The sequence below is a fragment of the Trachypithecus francoisi genome, unplaced genomic scaffold (genome assembly GCF_009764315.1).
Source record: "Trachypithecus francoisi isolate TF-2019V2 unplaced genomic scaffold, Tfra_2.0 Lachesis_group4, whole genome shotgun sequence".
NCBI lineage: Eukaryota > Metazoa > Chordata > Mammalia > Primates > Cercopithecidae > Trachypithecus > Trachypithecus francoisi.
In genome coordinates this window covers 48,515,548-48,538,030 of record NW_022681469.1, presented here as the reverse complement: position 1 = coordinate 48,538,030, position 22,483 = coordinate 48,515,548, and the positions used below count along the sequence as shown (strand labels likewise).

At 35.2% G+C, this 22,483-nt stretch overlaps 1 protein-coding gene across 8 annotated transcripts in view; it reads right to left on the bottom strand.

Annotated features, from left to right (window-relative positions):
* The window catches only part of IMMP2L (inner mitochondrial membrane peptidase subunit 2), a 926,645-nt gene that overhangs the window by 280,622 nt on the left and 623,540 nt on the right, over positions 1-22,483 (bottom strand). For all 8 annotated transcript variants that reach the window (XM_033194421.1, XM_033194426.1, XM_033194429.1 and 5 more), the window contains one exon: positions 12,941-13,006. In XM_033194421.1, the coding sequence (XP_033050312.1) occupies positions 12,941-13,006 (66 nt within the window). The remainder of the gene's footprint in view (positions 1-12,940; positions 13,007-22,483) is intronic.

Here is a 22,483-nt window from a genome sequence, read left to right as displayed (position 1 = left end):
TAAAATGAGAATATCAAAGAGATATTAGCCTTCCCATGTTCTTTCCAACATTGCTCACAATAGCCAAGATATAGAATCAACCTACTGACAATGAGGGGTAGAATGATATAGTAATGGTGTGTGACACTTGGAGTAGTATGACAGGAAGTGCAGTCCCAGCTCTGTTCCTTACAGATTTGTTGAGTTCTATGAGTCTGATGCATTTTTAACCATTTCCATAGACAGATGAATGGATACACAAAATGTGGCACACATATATATATATATATGCACAAAGTTCATGTATATATATGCCCAATATATATATTTATATATAAATATATAATTTATAAATATATAAATACATATAATTTATACTTTATAAATTTATATACATATATATTTGAACTTGAAATATTTTTCAAGTATTAAAAGAAGGGAATCCTACCACATGCAACAACATGAATGAACCTTGAGAGTATTATGCTAAGTGAGTTAAGCTAGTTACAGAGGGACAAACACTGCGTGATCCCACTTACATGAAGTATCTAAAACACTCAAACTCATAGAAACAGAGAGTAGAAGGGGGTTACCAGGAGCTGGGGGAGGTGGTGATGGGGAGTTGGTAATCAAGGAGTATAAAATTAGGTTAAGCAAGATGAATAAGTTCTAGAGATCTCTGTACAACATTGAGCCTACAGTAAACAATACTGTATTGCACATTTAAAAGTCTTTTAAGAGGGTAGATCTCATATAAAGTGTTGACATCACAATAAAATAAAAATTTAAATTAAAAAACTTTTAATTTGTTTGTTTCTTCCAACTTTACAATTTACAAAATACAGAGCTATTATTAACCTAGGAGAACATTCATATTATTTCAACAATCATAACAAAAATTTGATAATCTAAAATGGGCAAGGCATTCTGTTAAGCTCTGAAGAAGCCAAACAGAAAATGAGTCAATAATAAATTAAATGTCCATCATGTGTTAAAGCTCACAAAGTATTGCTGCATGTATATATGGCGTGTCTGTGTGTGTGTGTGTGTGTGTGTGTGTGTGTGTGTGTGTATTTATATTTAATCTTATTTGGTCTTCAAAATAATCCAGAAAATAGATACAAATACATCAAATTCAGAAATCAGTAACTTTGCCAAGGTTACACAGCTTTGTATGGAACAGAGCTGGGACTGAACTTTCTATTTTCTTAATTCGAGTGTAATAACACCATCTACTATATCATGCTACTCTTCATTATACATAAACACCTAAAAAATCTTTCATACATTTTTTAAATAAAATCGTAAAAGCATCCATAACTAATTAAATCAATAACTTGAATATATCTGTTCCCTACATAAAATTCTTCCTCCCAACATCTTAAAAGAGAAACCCTGGTCAACGTTAAGTTAAACAAGGTTAACTGAAATTGCACAAAAATAGAGGAGCTGTTTCTTAATATTAAGTAATTGTTCCGGCTGAAATATTCTAGACTCTTTCTGACATACTTCTGAAGCTCAGCTAAAAACAGGGGTTATTTTAAAAGACAATTTTTAAGCTTCCTACTGAGATAATTATACTTATATATCCCTTCCAAATATGTGACGGACTTACATTACCATTGACAGAGAAAACAACATAAATTAATATTTAGTTCAAAAGAAGGTACAAAAGTTACTATTTCTCTACATCTTTACTTGGAGTTCATACCTTTAGAAAGTTATACTACTAAGAAATGTAATTGAGTCAGCAGTAAAGAAGGCTAATTAACCCATTTATGCTAGAGTTTGCGATTTTGAATTTTTGCACGAGTGAAAAATCAGACCTTAGCAATAATCTTCAGCAGTAGGACATAAAAAACTCCCACATGTTTAGCATTCCAATAATGGAACACTAGGCCTAAGTGGATTAATACACAAATGCACTAACCAGCTTCAAGTGGCAAGTGCTTCCTGCTAGGAAATACCAGACTCTGAAGGAGAACTTCATGATGTCCATCTGTATTGGGGGAAAAGCTGAGGCTCATGGTAGAACTAAGGAGCAATGTTCCAAAGCTAGTCCAAGAAGTGGGAAAGAAGTTTTGTGAAAAGTTATCACAAGTTAGAAACTGATTACCATCTTCAGATAGAGGCATGGAGGTGTGGTTGAGGATACAGTCAGATCAGATCATCTGGCTAGGCCCTGTGTGAAGAGATTCTTCCTAATGAAGCTAAGCCAATGTGTTTCCCATCTTAAGTACCTCAGTTATTTTAGCCCATGGACTACCTAGAGAGGACATGATGGTTCTAATATTTCATTTTAGATATAGTGAGTCTAATATGAAAAACATTGAATAATGAGGACATTATTCAATATTCCTTCTCTTTCCCTTACTTTTCTATACATTTGTCTAGATCAAATATCATTGCTACCCAATAATATAGTCATGATATCTTGGTGTATGCCACTGCTAGGACGATTCCAAGACTTACTAAGTAGGCAATTCTGGAATTGTCATGTCTTCCAATACCTACCTAGCAAAGGTATGCTACTATAACATGTATGGGGAACTCCCCACAGATACACATCTGATTCCTTAGAGATATATTTCAAGTGCATATTTTTATTTTGGAATATTCAAGATAAAATCTGGTATAAAATAAACATTTTTCTAATTTTTTTTATACACATTAAGTTCTGGGGTACACGTGCTGAACATGCAGTTTTGTTACATAGGTATACACATACCATGGTGGTTTGCTGCACCCATCAGCCCGTCACCTACATTAGGTATTTCTCCTAGTGCTAGTCCCTCTCCTAGTCCCCCACCCCCCGACAGGCCCCAGTGTGTGATGTTCCCCTCCCCTGTATCCATGTGTTCTCATTGTTCAGCTCCCACTTATGAGTGAGAACATGCGGTGTTTGGTTTTCTGTTCTTGTGTTAGTTTGCTGAGAATGATGCTTTCCAGCTTCATCCATGTTCCTGCAAAAGGACATGAACTCATCCTTTTTTATGGCTCCATAGTATTCCATGGTGTATATGTGCCACATTTTCTTTATCCAGTCTATCATTGATGGGCATTTGGGTTGGTTCCAAGTCTTTGCTATTGTAAACAGTGTCACAATAAACATATACGTGCATGTGTCTTTATAGTAGAATGATTTATAATCTTTTGGATATATATCCAGTAATGGGATGGCTGGGTCAAATGGTATTCTGGTTCCAGATCCTTGAGGAATCGCCACACTGTCTACCACAATGGTTGAACTAATTTACACTCTCATCAACAGTGTAAAGTGTTCCTATTTCTCCACATCCTCTCCAGCATCTGTTGTTTCCTGACTTTTTAATGACTGCCATTCTAACTGGCGTGAGATGGTATCTCATTGTGGTTTTGATTTCCATTTCTCTGATGACTAGTGATGATGAACGTTTTTCATATGTTTGTTGGCTGCATAAATGTCTTCTTTTGAGAAATGTCTGTTCATATCCTTTGCCCAATTTTTGATGGTGCTGTTTGTCTAATCTTTTTAATATGACATAGATTAGAAGAATACACACCAGACATATGTCTGGGGGTGTGATTAGAGGGAGAGAAATGAGAACCTTTTCTTTTTACATTTTATGCTCCAGTATTGTTTGAATTTTCCATACTAAGCACACATTATTTTTGCAACTAAGAAGGAGGCTACAGATCTCCTTCTCATCTCAAACTTCAACCCAAAATTTGTCTCCAACACAGCCGGGCTACTCAGGCCCACCAGATGTTCCTGCTAAGCTCCAGGGGTTTTAGCGCATCTTCATAGTGGTAATTCTCTTGTTATATTCCATTTCTTTTGTTGCCTTTGTTCTCTTTCCACCAGACTATAAACTTTAAAAGGGCAAGAATCTTTGGCTTTTAAAATTTATAACCCCAGAGACAGGAACAGTATTTAACACACAGGAAATATTCAAGGCACTCAGTAAATCATGATTAAATCACAACAACTACTGCTATCTGATATTTACTGAACACCTTTAAGAGCCAGGCACTGTGCTAACCAAATTATATCCATTACTTCATATAATTCTCAAGAAAGCACTATGGAATATACACTATTACAATTTCCATTTTATCGATGAGAAAGATTTCATTTACAGAGTTAAGTAATTTGCCAAAGTGGCAAAGCTGGCATCTGAACCAAGGCAGTTTGAGTTCATAGTTTGTGCTCACGGCTTCTACATCATACCAAATAAATAACTAGGCACAAATGAATAAATATGCAAGATTTTCATATCTAAAGATGAACTCTATTCACGAGAGATAGGTGGACTAAGGTAGAAAATAAAACCATTTAAGGAAATCACTGACAGGGGTGGGGAGAGTATCACAAAATAGGTGTTACCATTATTGGAAAAAGCAATTCAATCTAAATGCAGCTGTCACACATGAAAGCATATGCCCTATGAGGTACTGCCTCCAGAAACCTCCCTATACGGCTAAACTGATTACACAAATAATATGTATTTTTTTAAAATGGACATTTTTCACATTTATTAATCTTGATATAAAATCAAAATTCTATACATAAACTTAAATATATGTAAAGAGTCTATATATAAACTTAAGTTGACTATCTCTCTGGTGATTAGAAACAAATACCTATTGCTAAGACATACAGTTTTTATTAACGATTCAATTTTTATTCACTGATACAGCAATAGTATGAAAAATAATCCACCTACAACTTTAGAAAAGAAAGAAATATTTCCATAAAGGTATAGATTGTCTACCAATCTATGATTCTTCAGTAAGGAAAAATTATAATTCTTTAACAAGAAAAAGGTAAGAATATCCACAATATACTAATAATTTCTAGGGGTAACATCAGAGGGATACTGATGATTTTTCACAAATGCCTCTTATTTGGTGGCAACTAAACCCTGAGACAGAGCCTAAGACATTTAACTGTACTGCTCAATCCCTTGTCTATTAAATGGCAGCATTGGTCAGACCCTAAGCATTAAAGACAGGTATGCAATGCTATTTTGATTTGGAAAAATTCAGTGTTCAAATTAAACCAGGCTATAGGGCCTCAAAGATTTCTGAACACCTTCTGCTGAAGCTACCAACAACTAAGAAACAGTGTACAAATATCCTCTGTCCTCAAAAGAACTGCTTACTCGGCTCCCATTTGAGAACTATAAAATAAAACTCTTAGCTTCCATGCTCTAAAACATTTTACTCACCAAATCTTTAACAGGGTCCTGGACATGAGTTTCTTTTCATATCTCCCTCCTTTCAGGACAGAAACCATCTCTAATTATTAATCTACCAAAAATGACATAAATGACTGCATGATCTTCAAGAAGAGAGCCATACGGATACATTGGCTTCTATTATTCAGAGCTACTGCACCAATCATTAAAAAAAAAAGAAGTTATTAAACAAGCATCATTTGTAGTTTTACTGGGGTAAACTCAATTTAGTTCTGTTTTTCTTCTTATAAAGATTCATCGTTTGCTGGAACCCAATATGATTCAACCAGCTATGATAGGCTAATATTGATTTCCACATCTTCAATAGTACGTTTAAAATCAACAGGCTTTGAAATGTTTAATTTCTAGTGACAAATGGATTTTTTTGCTAATACCAGAAAGTTGTTTTCAATAAATTAGGGTGTTTTGACATTTTACCATACAGTCTTTAGACTCAAAGACAAATTATCATTTAAATATTTTGCAGTGAGAGAAGACTCATGATTCTCTATCTCAGATTACTCTGCAATATCAATACTAGTTAAAGAAAACCTTGTGCTGTACTCACCAGCACAAAATGACTGCGTCATGAGCAGGACACACTTCTTGACAACAGCATTGATCCTCCCCTGCCTGATTCCTCCCTGGAGCCAAGAAGTGATTCTGTTTTCTATGAACACTTCTTGGAATTTTCCTGAACAGTCAGGTCCATGAACTAAACAAAATCCAATTATGTGAAGTGATTTATGAAGTAGATTACATTTCTTTAGCAGGGTAACCATTTGTCTCAGTTTGTCTTGGCAGTCCCAGTTTACGTTAACTCCCTCATGTAATAATGAATTCATCTTTTCTCACTCTCAAGTGTCCTAGTTTAGATGATAAGTTATATGGTCATCTTCTTCACTAGGGATTAAAAAGAGTCCATTCCCTTACTTCATCGAGGTTGCTAACCGCATGAAGCCCGAGATTCCAAAATCCTATAAAGTGGTATTTCACCAAGAGAGAGGAAAAATGATGCTAGACTTCATTTCTGACTGGGCAGAGAAGATCCATGGAACAGAAATACAAGTGTCCCAACAAAAACACTGATGCCTTAACAATTTCAGTTGTGGCCGCCTCACATTGACTTGCTGGAGTTTAGTGCTTTGCGTTCATTTCATGTTTTTCTAAAACAATGCTTCTATTTGAGTCATAACAAATTAGTAAGAAAAAGCAATTAACTAAAAACAATATTTCGGTGGAACTAATGGGTCTAAGTATTAGTAGAATCAGCTTATTTTTACTGTTGGATGTTATAGATAAGCACACCCATTTGGGTCAACATTATGAAAATGACTGCATTCCTAGCTAAGAGATCCAGAGAATCAAGCAATTGCCTTGTGATTTTAATCAACGCTGACATCAAGGTAGAAAGTTTACCCTCCCCCTGCCCCTGAGTCTCAATTTTTACAACATTTATTTGTAAATTCAGCTGAATTCTCTGAAAAAGTACTTCCAGGCTACTTTTTGTCTTGTCTATATAATCATAATGACTGTGAGTATAAATAACACAACTACTTTTATCTGAGTCATTTAAAATAACAAATAAAAGTATCATGCATGTCATAAACAAGGATACAACTCTTTCTACAAGAAGCTAGATATTATTTTCTCAAGAAAAAAACACTTTGACCAGTGGTTTGAGTCAGATTATCCCCCTTTAGTCTATTCTCCAAGCAGTAGAAAGAGTGATTCTTCAAAAATGCCAATCAGATCATACTGCTCCATGCTCATCATCCTTCTAAAATGAATCCAAAGTCCTTTCTAGGACCCACAAGGCTCTGAAAACCTCTCAGATATAATCTTACTTCAGTTTCCCTCCTTCGGTAAAGTCCCAACCATGCTGGCTTCTTGTACTTCCTTGAACTCACATATCCATCTTAGGTTTGCATTTGTTATTCCTTTGGTTTGAACTCTCCCTTCCTCAGACATTAGTATGACTCTTTCCCTGTCATCCTTAATTTATGAGTCTCTTCAAACATCTTTTTGTTACGGAAGTTTTCAGTGAACATCTTACAGCCCCAGACCTTTACTATCTCTCTCTAAGCCCTTTTCTGCTTTATTTTTCTTCATAGCACGTCTTACCCATGACATTGCATTATGTCTTATATATTTGTTTATTGTCTCCTTCTAACCACTAGAATGTAAGCATCATGAGGGCAGGGACACTGTCTCTTGTGTTCATTTATGTCTCTCCAGTATCTAGACCACGTGCTTATTAAATGAATGGCACTAAGGTCTATGGTCAGTGAACTGATTAAATGAAATTTAACCTGATCACCCAAAAGTAATTTCAAAATTTGTGTTAAAATGTTTTACCCTGTAAATCTGAAGTCCAAAATTTCCCCATTGCACATGACCTTTAAACCAATTTTCTCTAAAACGGTTTTTCATGCTGTGTTGATGAGAGTATAAGTGTACACAAACCGCTTGAGAGGAAAATTTGGCAGCATATACTGGAACTAAAAATAACAACCACAGTAACAACAACAACAACAAACTTGATCCAATATTTCCACTTTTAGGTATCTATTCTACAAAAATAAATACACAAGTATACAAAGGTATGTGTGCAAGGATGTTCATCAAGGCATTTTGAGTTTTATAAGCTTGTGTTATTTCTGTAATTTAAAACAAATCTTTAGAAGAAGTTGATTTTCCCCAGACAGTAATGTCAAAGCAACTCTAGGGAGAGCAGATTACAGTTTTATTGAAACGTTTTAAAAGGTAATGCTGAACAAAGTGACTGCTAATTGTAATGCCCCATTCTGGGATGTCTCATCATATCTGTCATACCAACAAGCCCTTACCAACAGGTTCCTTATAAGTACAAGGTATGCAGCAGATGACTGCTCTACCTACACACAGCTGACAGGACCAGGGAAGGATGCCTACCCCAAAAGCAGTCGATCAACTGGTTGACCAGCCGTCTGTCAGGTGGACAGGTCCCAGATCTATATCTCAAAAGGCAACACTCAGACTTCTCTCAGGTAATTTAGAGATGAGGCACATCCAAGAAGTCAGCAATTGGTGGTGGGGCAAAAGCCAGCCAAAACACAGATAGGCAAAGGCAATGTGAAAAGGGGGATGCAAGTGACAGAAAATGGAAGTCCTGCAACACTGTCATTCCCATTCTGCAGTAAAGAGGCTGAGCCTTGGCTCCTACTGCCCTACTTCCCCAGATACCCTTAAGTGCTCTTTAAGCTATATTTCACTACATAGCTGCTTTTGCTACCTTTACCAGAATATTAAATGGAAGATTCTATTAATCCTTCGATTAATCCTTCAATGGGTCTAACCTCAAATACTACTGAAACCTACGGTAAGTATAAATAAGTCCTAAAAAATAAGACTGTTTCCTTAATCATTTTATGAAATATCAAATTCTTTCCAAGAAAATATTTTAGTTTAGCTCACCAACTAGGTAATCCAGTAATATCCAGAGGAAAGATGGGACTAAAAAATCCACATCACAGACCAGAGCACCTTGCCTGCCGCAAGTCAGGGGACCAGTAGACTAATGGCTTTTAGTAGTCGACAGCATATTTTTATAATTTTTTAATATACTCTGGCATTTTTAAAAAATGAGTCACAGAGAAAAGAAGTACGTGCATCAGTAAATAATATTCTATTCCCTAAATACCCCTTAACATTTGACACTGTTAGAAAATCATTATAGGAATATATGTATTCAATTATTAATGTAAAATCCAGGAAGCCAAGGATCTTCAGATGCCAAAGTTTCAAAGGGAAAGAAGTTTTTAATTTTCTTTAAAAACATCAAACACCGAAAAGTGATTATATTTTGAATCAATTATCAAATAGATTTAGAGCCCACACAGTTGGAAGGTCCTTTATTTATGGTTTTCATTGTTCCATGATAGAGGCGTACCACAGGGGGACAGAGAGAGCCATATGACCCTCCTGTCAGTTCGCAGGCTTGGCACGTGGACTGCAGCAGTGGAGAGAGAGGGTGTAGACCTTTTACATGATCCAACTCCTGTTCCCTCGACTCCCAGCCTTGCATCATTAACCCTTGCTCTGACTCTGGTTCTGCTGTAAACCCAATATTTACATGTGCTGAGGAAAGCAACTTATACTTTTTCCTCAGAAAGGTCTGTTGTAGGATTTCTGATTACACAAAGCTTTTTATGTCTGATTAAGCTTTGCAGTTTCACATTGTTGACTGTTCAGCTAGTGACCAATAATGACCCATCTGAGTTAAAAGCTGTGTTGTCTTTGGATTATAATATAAAATGGATCCCTTGGTATTCCTAATCCTGTTAGATTGCTTTATGTAGATGAAATTTTTGCCTGCTTTGGTGCCACATTCTTTTGGGTTTTAAAAATAGCTTTATTAAGATACAATTCATATAACATAGAATTTATACATTTAAAATGTACAACTCAATGTTTTTAGTATAGTATATTCACAGAGTTGTGTAATCATCACCACACTCTAATTTTAGGACATTTTCATACTCCCCCAAAACAATAAAAACCTTACACTCATTAGCAGTAACTCTCACTCCCCCTCTTCCATGCCTCTGGGAATCACTAATCTATTTCTGTTTCTAGGAATCTGCCTATTCTGGACCTTTCATATAAATGGAATCATACATGTGTGGTCTTCTGTGACTGGCTTCCTTCGCTTAGGATAATGTTTTCAAGGGTTGCTGACATTCTTTGAATGGGATTTGCATCATATCTATACACTGTTTTTCAAATTCTAAAAGTGTATTTTGGATATTTGTGATGTATATCAAATGGCTTTCTATATGTACTGCTCTTCCCAGTTTCTGCCACAAAGCAAAAGGCTGGATAGGCTCTTGAAAAAAAAAAAAAAGTCACCAAGTTCTTCTAGTTTAGAACATACATTCTATAAGAAATGATAACTAAGTTATTTTATACTAACAGACTTAGCCCTGACTAAATCATAGCATTACATATCCTCCCCCAAATGCTCACTCCATTAAAATAATCAAAATCAAAGAACCTCTTATAACTCAAATTATAAACAACCCAATACAAAATGTGCAAATAATCTGAATAGTTATTTCACCCAAAAAGAGACATGAATGGAAAGTATGCACATGAACAGATACTCAATATCACTAGCCTTCAGAGAAATGCAATTCAAAATCACAATGAGATTCTATTTCTCACCCACTAGAATGGCTATAATAAAAAAATATTCACAATACCAAGTGCTGGCAAGGATGTAAAAAAAACTAGATTCCTTATGCATTGCTGGCAGAACATGAAATGATATAGTCACTTTCTGAAATAGTTTGGCAGTTTCTTAAAATGTTAAACATGAACCTACCATAACACTCAGCATCCCACAGATACAGTTGTCCCTCTGTATTTGTGGGAGATTCGTTCCCACAAATATAGATACCAAAATCCCCCCACAGATACCAAAATCCACAGATGCTCAAGTTTCTTACATAAAATGATGTAGTATTTGCATATAACTATGCACAGCTCCCATATCCTTTAAATTATCTGTAGGTTACTTATTCCTAATACAATATAAATACTATGTAAATATTTGTTTTACCACATTGTTCAGGGAACAATGATAAGAAAGTCTGTATTTTTTTTTTTTTTTTTTCAGTACAGACACAACGATCCTTTGTTTTTTCTCTCTCTGGATATTTTCCATCTTCAGCTGGTTGAAACCAGGGATGCAGAACCCATGGATACAGAGGGCCAACTGTATACCCAGTAGAAATGAGAATATATTTCCACCGAAAGACCCAGATGTTCATACAATATGTGTAACATCTGGTATAACCAGATGTTATATCAATACCTATAGAATTACTCATAATATCCCTACACTGGAAACAATCCTAATATGCATCAAGTTGTGAATGGATAAACAAAATGTGGTAAATATATAAAATAGATTCTACTCAGGAATAAAAATAAACTCTAATAACATGCACAATATAGAGAAACCTAAAAATCATTGTTAGCAACAACAACAAAAAAAACACAGACACCAAAGACTGTATATTGTATAATTCCATTTAAATAAAATTTCTGGAGAAGGCTAAACTCTAGAGACTGAAATCAGACCTGTGGCTGTCTGGGGTTGGGAGTTAAAGCAGGAGTTTAGTGCAAATGGACAAAAGAGAACTTTTGAGGGTAACAGGTAAGAGATGTGTTAAAAACTAGATTGTTGTGGGGGTTGTACAATTGTATAAATTTATACTAGAACTCATTGAACTGTATATTTTAAATGGGTGAATTGTATGGTAAATAAATTATACCTCAATACATTTTTAAAAGAGCTTCATTGATATCATGTAGGCTACTAATGAGCACTCAGTCCTGACGTGGAAATTGTTGCTATGAATTTCTACATCAATAAGTTCTCAAATTGTTTGGTATCAGGACTCCTTCACATTTTAGAAAATAATTGAGAATCTCAAAACACTTTTATTTATGTGACTACTATTTACCAGTAATTACCACATTAGAAATTAAAATAGAAAATTATTTTAAAATTTCATGTATTGATTCAATTTAAAATACCAATAATAAACCCTTATGTTAACAAAAAGAATAGAATTTAAATAAAAATTACAGTTCTTTTCCAAAAGCAAACAATAAATAGTAAAAATAATGATTTTTTAAAATATTTTTGCAAATATTTTTAGTTTCTGGCTTAATAGAAAAAAGCTGAATTCTCATATCTGCTCCTGCATTCAATCAATTCCAATATTACGCATCTGGAAAACTCCACCGTACACTCACAAGAGAATGAGAGTGAAAAAAGGCAAGTAACACTTTAGTATTATTAGGAAAGTAGTTTTAATCTCATAGACCCCCAAAGGGTCTTGGGGATCCCCTGGGATCCTCTGGCCATGCTGTGAGAAGTGCTGGCCTAAAATCTGCTCTAAAACTGATTGAGGTTCATTGTAGTGAGATTAATTAAAACATACTATTATTAATACAAATACTTTAGGATCAAGTTTTTTTTTTTTTTAAGAAAACAGGGTCAGAAAACTTCCTGAATGTAGTACTCAAAGCATTTTGGTTACCACATTGTATAGGCCTGGCTACAACTTGTTTAAAGAAAATGATCATAATGAGACATATCATGCCACACAGTATTTACTTGCTGAATGTCAACAATTTTTCTTGATTTATCAGCAAGTACAATAAATACAACAATACTAAAGGTTGCTTTAGTACACTTGATTGTTACAATCTTATCATCTAAAGCTTTCATTCTTGTCACCGATTCAGAAGTTTCTGTTTCATATCCTTTTCAGTTTTCTCCCATCTCTATGAGTACAAAAGAGTCCTCTTAGTTTCTGCATTTGCTTCTAAAATAATTAAATGTTCTTGAATTTTTTAAAATGAATCTTAATATCATAATCTTAAAATAGTCATGCTAATTTTAATATCTGATCAATAATGATTTAATGATCATTTTAGAATATACTGTTAATTTAAATTAATATTTATCCTATACTTCACAATTAAAGAATAACAATATGATCAGTAAGTTTATGTATTCCTTACAACCTGAAAGGTTAATGATGCTCACTAAAGATGTACCAGCTCATTTGGAATGTCTCCAAAACTTTGGTCCTCTTTGACTTCAGATGTATTTCCCAAGTTATGTAGATAACAGAACTCTAGATATTTAAAACTTGAACTCAGAAACAATGGTAAATACTTACCTGACAATATCGCCTTCAAGAGCAATCACTCTCTTAATGATCTTCTGTTCTGGGTTTTTAGGTGACCTAGAACAAGAAGATAATGTTATATAATCAGTTATGTCTATGTTGTTTTAGGAAGATGAAAAGAAATTCTACAACAAAATAGGCTATATTAAAGTCTTTACAGATTCCATTGCACTCCATGACATGACATCAGTCTCACTTAGGGTTTGGCTCTGTGTCCCCACCCAAGTCTAATTTTGAATGGGAATCCCCATGTGTAGAGGGAGGGGACCTGGTGGGAGGTGACTGGATTATGGGATTGGTTTCCCTCAATGGTTTATGAGTGTGGCACTTTCGCTTCGCTTTGCTCGCTCTCTCTCCTGCTGTCATGAGAAGATGTGCCTCACTTCCCCGTATTCTTCTGCTATGATTGCAAGTTTTCTGAAGCCTTCGCAGCCATGTGGAACTGAGTCAATTAAACCTCTTTTTTAAATAAATTATCCAGTCTCAGGTAGTATCTTTATAGCAGTGTGAGAACTGACTAACACAAGTACTTAGAGGAAAGAGGATTAGTACATAAGAAAATGCTTACATATTTCTTTAAAACGATAACATACTTTAGTTTTTTTTTAAATTGCATTTAAAATTAAGAAAGGAGTTTTATTTAAATCCCATAAAAACACTGAAGATGCGAGGCATTTTCTTTAAAAAATAAAGAATTAGAGAACTCTTTGAAACTACATTTGGGTTTAGCCATTTGATGATTATGGAATTCAGAGTGCTAAAACAGGGCTACTGACAATTAAAATAAACAGACAGGTTTTGATATACTTAATACAGACATCATTTATTTCAAGCTACTTGATTATGGTAAATTTTCACTTACAGTAATACTATTTACTCTAAATAAATCTCTGTCTCTCCTGGTATATATACCCTATGCACTTCCTTTCCACACTGTGATAGGATTCATCTATGAGGTCAATAGTTTATGGTAAAACTGATGGTGCATCACTTTTGAGATTATGTTATAAAACAGACTTACAGGCTCTCCCTCTTTCTCTCCTTCTCCCTCTCCCCTCCTTCCTTCCTCTTTCTATTTTTTCCTCTCAAGTCTCCTTCATAGATCACTCTAGAAGTCTGGTCTGTACTGAGCAGCCTAAGGAGAGACTCATGTGGTGAAGAAGGAAGGTCGGCTAACAGTCACATTAGTGAGCTTCAAAGCAGATACTTAAGTCTTCAGAGACTGTGGCTCTGGTCAACAGCTTGACTGCAAATTTGTGAGAGACCCTGAGTCAGAACCACACAGCTAAGATGCTTCTGGTTTCCTCACCCTCAGAAAATATGTGATACAACAAACGTTTGTTGTTTTAAGATGCTAGACATTGGGGTAATTAGTCATGCAGCAATGGGTAACTCTATCTTAATATGGTCAATTTCCTGCCAATATCATTTTAAGGCTTTTAACAGACCCAGTTCAAGAAACATCTTATATATCACATAAATGATCATTTAATATGTGTTTCAAAATCATGCATAGATAAAAATATTTTAAATTCAAGTCACATTTTGAATTGAAGTACTTTTTAAAAGGAATGTAAATACACAAAAGCTGAAAAGATCAAACATATTCAAACTGTACATTTCATCAAAGGAAATGTGCACTTTCAATAAGATTTATATTTCACAATGTCTTGCAGAGAACATGAAATCATGTAAGCTAGTTGCATTTATATGTAACAATTAGTTTCACAGTTTTTCACTAACTTAATTTTTTTATTTTAAAATGAAATTTGATCAGGGTTTTGATTGGCCTCGTCCCTTTATTAAATCAAGTAAATATTATGTTTCTACAATGTTTATGTCATTAATGTACAGCTGAAGTGAGGGTTATGTGCACATTCAAGCTAATGAAATTAAGGTACTCTCTGCAGGGTTACTTATAGACCTTTTAGAAAAGTGCCCCTCCCATATCTCCTATTCTAAAAACTAGGAAAGCATAAAATATTATTCAGCCTCAGTGGTCATCAAATAATTGCATATTATAATAACGGGATATTAAAACACTTCCTTACTATGTTGACAAAGATGTACTACTACTAATAAAAATAAATTGTTGTTGGGGGATTAGGGACATTGATATTCTACATATAAACTATTTGGTCACGTAACGTGCCTTTCTATAAGACAATATCAAGATTTTATATTCTTTTAAACATAATAATGATACTTCTGGAAATTTACCCTAACGAGATGATTATGAATGTATGCAAAATTTTGGCTACATGGATAGTTAAAGCATTACTGTCTATTTTAAAAAAGAGAAAAATTCAACAAGAGCAGTCAGGTTAAATAAACCATAGTCCACTCACATAATAAAATACTTTAGAGTCATTAAAAATAATGTTAGAGAAGAATATTTAGTGATATGGAACTATCAACAGAATGCATGGATTGAAACTGTATGTTAGAAAATATTTTTTGTGGCATGACTTCACATCTGTAATAGCAGAAAGAGAAATATGCATTCATTTTTACTGGGAATTGATCAAGAAGATTCTAAAACAAAAGGAAAAGGAAAAGTTCTGTGTGGATAAAAGCTTTCATACCCAGATTTTTGGTCCAGATTATTGGGATATCCTTTAGTGGATGACAACTATTTGTGTTATATGACATTACCCAAGAAGAAATGCTCCAAGATAGAGGATAAGACCTGAACTAATTATCAAATTTACTGCCTAATATTGAGGTGAGATTAGCATTAATGAAATAATATAAAAAGCAACCCGTATCATCGTAAAAAATATTTTATGCCAACAATGTTTAAGCTTTTGAGATTCTTGAAAGGTATTCTATATTTTAAAATAATCTATATTTTAAGATCATGAGGCAAAATAGAGTATGCAAAGGGAGCTATCTATATAATTAAAGTCTTACGAATTACTACTTCAAATATGTCTATAGGGCCAGGCGCGGTGGCTCAAGCCTGTAATCCCAGCACTTTGGGAGGCCGAGACGGGTGGATCACGAGGTCAGGAGATCGAGACCATCCTGGCTAACACGGTGAAACCCCGTCTCTACTAAAAAAAAAAAAAAAAAAACTAGCCGGGCGAGGTGGCGGGCGCCTGTAGCCCCAGCTACTGGGGAGGCTGAGGTAGGAGAATAGCGTGAACCTGGGAGGCGGAGCTTACAGTGAGCTGAGATCCAGCCACTGCACTCCAGCCTGGGTGACAGAGCGAGACTCCATCTCAAAAAAAAAAAAAAAAAAAAAAAAAGTCTATAAATTTTAATGTAATATTAAACTCATGAATCTAATCAAATAATTTCAAAATGAAAAAAGCTATTATTAACATTAATTCCATTACTGCTTAAAATCTATATCTATATTTTAATCATTAGGCTGTTGAATGCATTACTTTGATGTAAGTAGAAGTGGTCAGAGAGTTATTACAGATTTACATCCTGAAACTTATTAAACTTCTCTTTGTCTTAATTTTCTTGGCCACTTGCCTATCTCCTAGAAAATGTGAAGAATAACAAGTGAAGGATTATGCTTTACTTGAGGAATACAATGTATGCTCCCCAATAAATGCTAAAATTTACATTTAAATTTGTAAGTTTAGTGTTTTCATAATAAGCAATGTTTTACAATATTTATTTCTGGGATGTGGATTTTAAACATTCTGTTTTATGCTTATGAATCCATTGGGCAAGATTTCTCCAGAGACTTGGACGAGGAGCCTAAAATTGTTTCTTTACTGCATGAGTCTTAGCAGCTCTGTGTGCTATGGCAGAGAATGTCTCTAACCAGAATGGTTGCAGGTCAAGGAGTGGGGTCTAATGTAGATATAATAAAATTTCCAGTCTCTCTCACTAATTTTGTGTTCTTTTATGTTCCCAAAAGGTTATGATTTTCACCCTGTTGGGAGCACTTGAAAGCTACTTTGGCATACTCAACAGACCCCTCTTGCATTGTGGGGATGGAGAGATTAGCATATGTCCCACCTTCTCTTTTCCTGACCACCCCCACCCTGATCCTGGTGTCACACAGATACCTTAACCCTGGGTCTAAGCATTCTCTTCTCCCATTTATGATAAAATTGTAAAACCTCCCTCTGTGACTTGGGTAGATTTTTATATTCACACCGTTCAGAATTGGCCCAGATTATCACAGAATTAGAAGTAACCTTAGCCACAATCTAATGCAATCACTGACCCCTTAAAAATACCCCCAGGTACTGGACTCTATTTGCATTGCATATATCCCAGGGAGGTCTAAATCTAATGCTTTATTATTGAGATGAAAGGAAAAACTAATATTCTAGGGATGCCTCCTATTACAAGAGGATGTTTTTCACTATCCTAAAGGACAAAGTATGCATTAAGCCACATAACTTTACATCATTATAATTTTAAAAGTCTATGTTTTTCTATTCTTTTATCATGAAAATAAGTAGAACGAAAAGTCCACTCAACACAATGATAAAAAGTATTATCAAATGATACCTTATCACTTCCTTTCCCTGTTACATTTGAAAAATGTTGCCAGAGTTTAGCGTGGTTTCCACAGTGGCTAAAACTAAAAGGCTTTGGAGTATATCTAGCTCTTCCTCTGCTACGTTTAATCTTTCTCATTCTCTATTACCCAAATTTTCCACTTGGTGACCATGTGATGGTCCTCCTGTGCCCTGCAAATCCATGGATTGGAGAACAATGGAAACACAGTCTTGCTGTTACTAGTCCTCTCTGCTGTAAGTGAACTGCTCCCTCTAGGCAAGCTACATAACCTATCTGGGTCTCATTTTTCAGGAAGATAAGATTAGATCAGAAATCCTAAACCAGTAGTCAGACCATCAAATCTGGCTTATAGAAATATTTTATTTGATTCATGCATTTAAAAAAAAAATCTTGAGCTAGCTAAGCAAATAGGAGACGTCATATAAATTTATTTCTCTTGAAAAAAATAGGTAGATCTGGCAACCCAAGTAGCACATTCTTGCACGAGAAAAGTCCACTGGAGGCTGGGTGCAGTGGCACATGCCTGTAATCCCAGCAGTTTGGAAGAATAAGGAGGATGGATGGCTTGAGCCAAGAAGTTCGAGACCAGCCTTGGGCAACATGGTGAAACCCTGTCTCTGCAAAAAATACAAAATTACCCAGGCATGCTGACATGCGTCTGTAGTCCCAGTTACTGAGGAGGCTGAGTTAGGTGGATTGTTTGAGTCCAGAGAGTGGAGGCTGCAGTGAGCCATGTTGACGCCAATGCACTCCAGCTTGAGCAACAGAGTGAGACCCTGTCTCCAAAAAAAGCCCATTGGAACTGAGAAGCAGATGATTTGCCAGTCCCGCCAGCTTGTTTCACAAACGTGTAGTACCTAAGGGCATGAGTCTAGAAATCTTGAAAAATTTTCCTAGCTAGAGCATCATATAAATAGTGAGAGAAAACGCATAAAAGCTCTAGCAGGAATTCTAGCATATTGTAGGTACTCAGTAAATTTTAGACATCCCTTCCTATAATAAATTCATAAAGGAGATCAATTAAGTGGGTCTAAGACAAGAGTTCCAATCTTTTTTGAAGACTTACATGGATAGACTATTTTTTAAACCCTCTAATAAAACAATTTTCAGGTTCTGTTGCATTGGAGAACAAGAAAAGCATTGTAAAGGTTTGGTCAAATTTTATTACATAGTTAGCTAAAGAAACACCAAAACTAAATATAACTGAATCCATATTGAAAAGCACAGGTTTATTTTAAATTAGGTAGGTATTATCTGTAAAATCAAGATAGAAATGAATAATTTTTAGTTTTGGATTCTGTACACTTGCTTCACTATCAGTAGTGTGAACTTTGTACATATTGCCCCATTTTTAATGATTCATTTCTAAATTCAATAGTTTCATTAGTTAGTACTCTCAAAATTTTTATGTAAGTCAGTAGTACTTCAGCTACCTTTATCCCCTTGTTGACTTCTCTTTGTATCATGTAAATCTTCTAAAATTAAAAATAGAAACTATAGACTTTAGTTGTTCTTTGGATTCATGAAATCCTCTCAAGCACAGAGCTTATAACTTCAGATGTAGTTTCAGAAAATGATATATGTATATACAATTCCTAACAATCACTTTTACCCTGATATCCCAGAGAATGCTCCCAACCAAGAGCCTCATTACTGGCAAAATGATGTACAGATGAGGTGGCAAGAACCCATGTTAATGTTTCGAATTTGTCTTACTTTCTAGAAGGGGAAGGAAAGATCGTGGGAAGGGAACCCTCAGGCAGGGGAAGAAGATTTTTATGTGTATAGAAAACTTCAATAAAAATAGAGTCAAATTTCAAGCTATGCGACTTACACAGTCTCATTTTGTGGGGTGGGGATGGAATAAGAAAGGATGGTTTATCTACATTGGCCATTCTCTCAGAGCATACCCTACCTGACTCAGGCTGCTAAGCAGCAATAGAATCTTTCAGGACACTGGAGAGATTCCAGTTGGGTTTCTAGTGACCTAGGAATGCAGCAGCAGAAACATCACCTTTATGTTTCAGATTTATCTTCTACCGATTCCTTATGCAGGAAAATGTATTTTAACAGTACTGATGAAACAAAAAAAGAATGAACTTTAAAGAATTGAACTGTTGTTTATTGATAAAAAGTGTTCTTGGTTAAATGTAAGAGTTATTTCACTTTCACCAAATGTGATTAGGAAAAATTTAATAAGCAAATAGTGACAACTGGTCTTATTAGTGAATCAGCCTTGATTATGTAAAATCAATTACATTTGTATTTATGACTCTAACTTCTATAATTGAAAAGAGCTGTGTAATTGAGTATTTTTGATCCTGAAAAACAAATGCCTTCATTTAACTATGAAAAATTTAAGGAATTTAGTATAATCATAACAATAAATTAATTTCCAACAATGTTTGTTAACTAAAGCATTTCAAAACACAGATCGTGCAATCTTCAGGTATTTAATATAATTACAATTTACCTCGCTGTCTAGAATAATTTATATGTAAATGAATATATACAGCACAGAAACAATATATAGCACATATGTAAAATGTGTGTGTGTGTGTGTGCGCGCCCATGTATTCTACTGTGTAATATGGAGTTATGGCTTTTAAAGGAATTTTGATCTATAAAGAAACTTCTGGTCATGAAAATTACATTCCCTATTTTGTAAACCTTGATTTTAATATATTGAATATGCTTAAAGTAGAACATATCTGTGGAAATGAAGGACATGAATGCTAACATAAATTTACATACTGACTATTCTTTCAATACAGATTCCCAAATGCAGACCTTCATATAGAACCACCACCGTTCTGTTCCCAAAGATGGACATGCACTCAGAAACATTCTTCCCCCTTAGTCAAGCTAGGTTTTAACCCCCTATCCAAACTATCTCACTGAGTATGGCTTTGCATGGAATACCCCTTAAGGTCATGGAATCAAACAAAATTAACTGCTCTTCAATGGAATACATCCATCAATCTAGACTCATAACCCTGACACTTCAGTTAAGCTAACCAGCTTTAGACGTTTGGTTTCCATCAGGTTGGGAAATAGTATCACACATTTTTGGTAGGTTTGAAGGATATTCACACCACAAAACACCCTGAAAGAGCAAGCTATTTGTATTTTCTACATCAGACCATATCCATTGCCATCAATATGACACAGAGAAGGCAAACCAACTGAATTGCAGAATGAATACTAGTCTACAAGGACTGAGGTTAGGATCTTTAAGTCATTGTCCATGCAAAATATTAGAAGTACCTGTAGCCACCTGGAGAATATTATTGGAAGAATGGCACAAGGGTCAGCTTGTGCCCAACACAGCTTACTCGCCAGTTTCCCATGATGTTGGTGATATTGTAGGGTATGAGATGCCTAGCTTAGGGTAGAAAGCATCTTGGTAAAAGTGAAGAAAGTGAGCACAAAGCTAGTCTTGAGCATTTCACCTAGAGCATTTTATGGTTACCCTATGATACTTTTTCAGGGACAGGAAAGACACAGATGTGAATGGAGACACTTCAGTGGTTGCCAGCACTGGGGATTGTAAGTAAAGGAACCTTTACAGCCGAGAACTAGACAGGCTGACATGCCATCCCATGGATGCCAGCAAGGAAAGGTGTCCATCAAGGTGCAGGGTCCCTCCCCTGATGCCATCACACTATACATTTCTGGAGCTTAGATGTTGTTCTGACAAGATGAAGAACTATAAACAGACTTAATTTGTCTCGAATTGCCTCAGAAAGCTCTTACGTTTACTCTGAATTGAAAAGCATTGTTTGCAATAGGACACTTAAGACTTGCTTGCAATAGGACACTTAAAATCAGCAATGGCAAAATAAAGTTATATATTTTTGCATACCTGATTTTTATGGTCTGAAAATTTGTATCCATTCCATTGTCTTTACTCTATTGCATATATCTTTTGATTAATATGCTTTCTAGTGACAATTGAGATATGCATTATTAATGTTTAAACTGTGCTACTGGATTCAAAATTTCCTAGTAAAACTGAGTTAGGTGTATGTGTGGGAAGAGGTGAGATGCCACATAATCAATGATACTATTCTAATTTCTCAAAAATGCTCACTCTGCTGGAGAATGTTGACAGTGTGGAGGTTAGAACACAAGTAGAATATGAAGTATCCTGACACATTTCTGTTCTAACCTTGTTGAACTTATTAATTTTTGAAATACAATGCTATTGTTTTGCAGAAGAGCTCTCAGGCACCAGTAACTACATACAATTCACTCCTTTGAAAAGGTCAACTTTATGCCCCCAATTGTAGACTGTAATAGTATTAGCAAATTGTTTCCAGAAAAAAAAATACATGATGCTTGGGATTTTACAAAATCAACTCAACTGACCACCTCTAAAAACAGCATTATCATGTATTTGCTCAGCTTGACAGCCACTTATTCAGCTAGCTCCAGTTGCTCTATTATCAGAAAATGTTTCTATTTATTTCATTTTCTGCTATTTATATTGCAATAACTTGTACTATGATAGTTTGTCAATGCTTTAAGTTAAATAATACTAAAATTAAATTAAATGTCTAACTCCTATTCTTAATGTTATGCATATGTTTCTAGGTCTTCCAGTATTACCTTTTTCCTTTCTGCTGGATAAATTACATGGAGCTATAGAGGTGGGGAAAGAGCTAGAGAAAAGGCTTAATTTGGAAAGGATTTTTGGTAGCTGAGAATAAGTGTCTTTTGGAGAAAGGAGGCAAGTTAAGAAAGGCAACATTTAGGTCAGGGGTGAAAAAAGACTGTGAGAGATCGTAAGGGAACTTTGGCAACAATAGAGGAAAAAAAGGGGAGATTTATTTCCAAGGACGAACAGAAGTTACCTCATTAGGGTAAACCAAGCCAGAGAGGTACAGAGCAGTGAGCAGACAGAAAAACACAGCCAGGCGAGTAAGAAGAGAGAGTGCTGCCTATGGATTCCACAAAGAGAGCGCAGAAGCACTGACTTGGAGAAGACAGATCTTCAAAGCTGCTACATTAGGGTTCTACTCATTTAACAGACGCCTC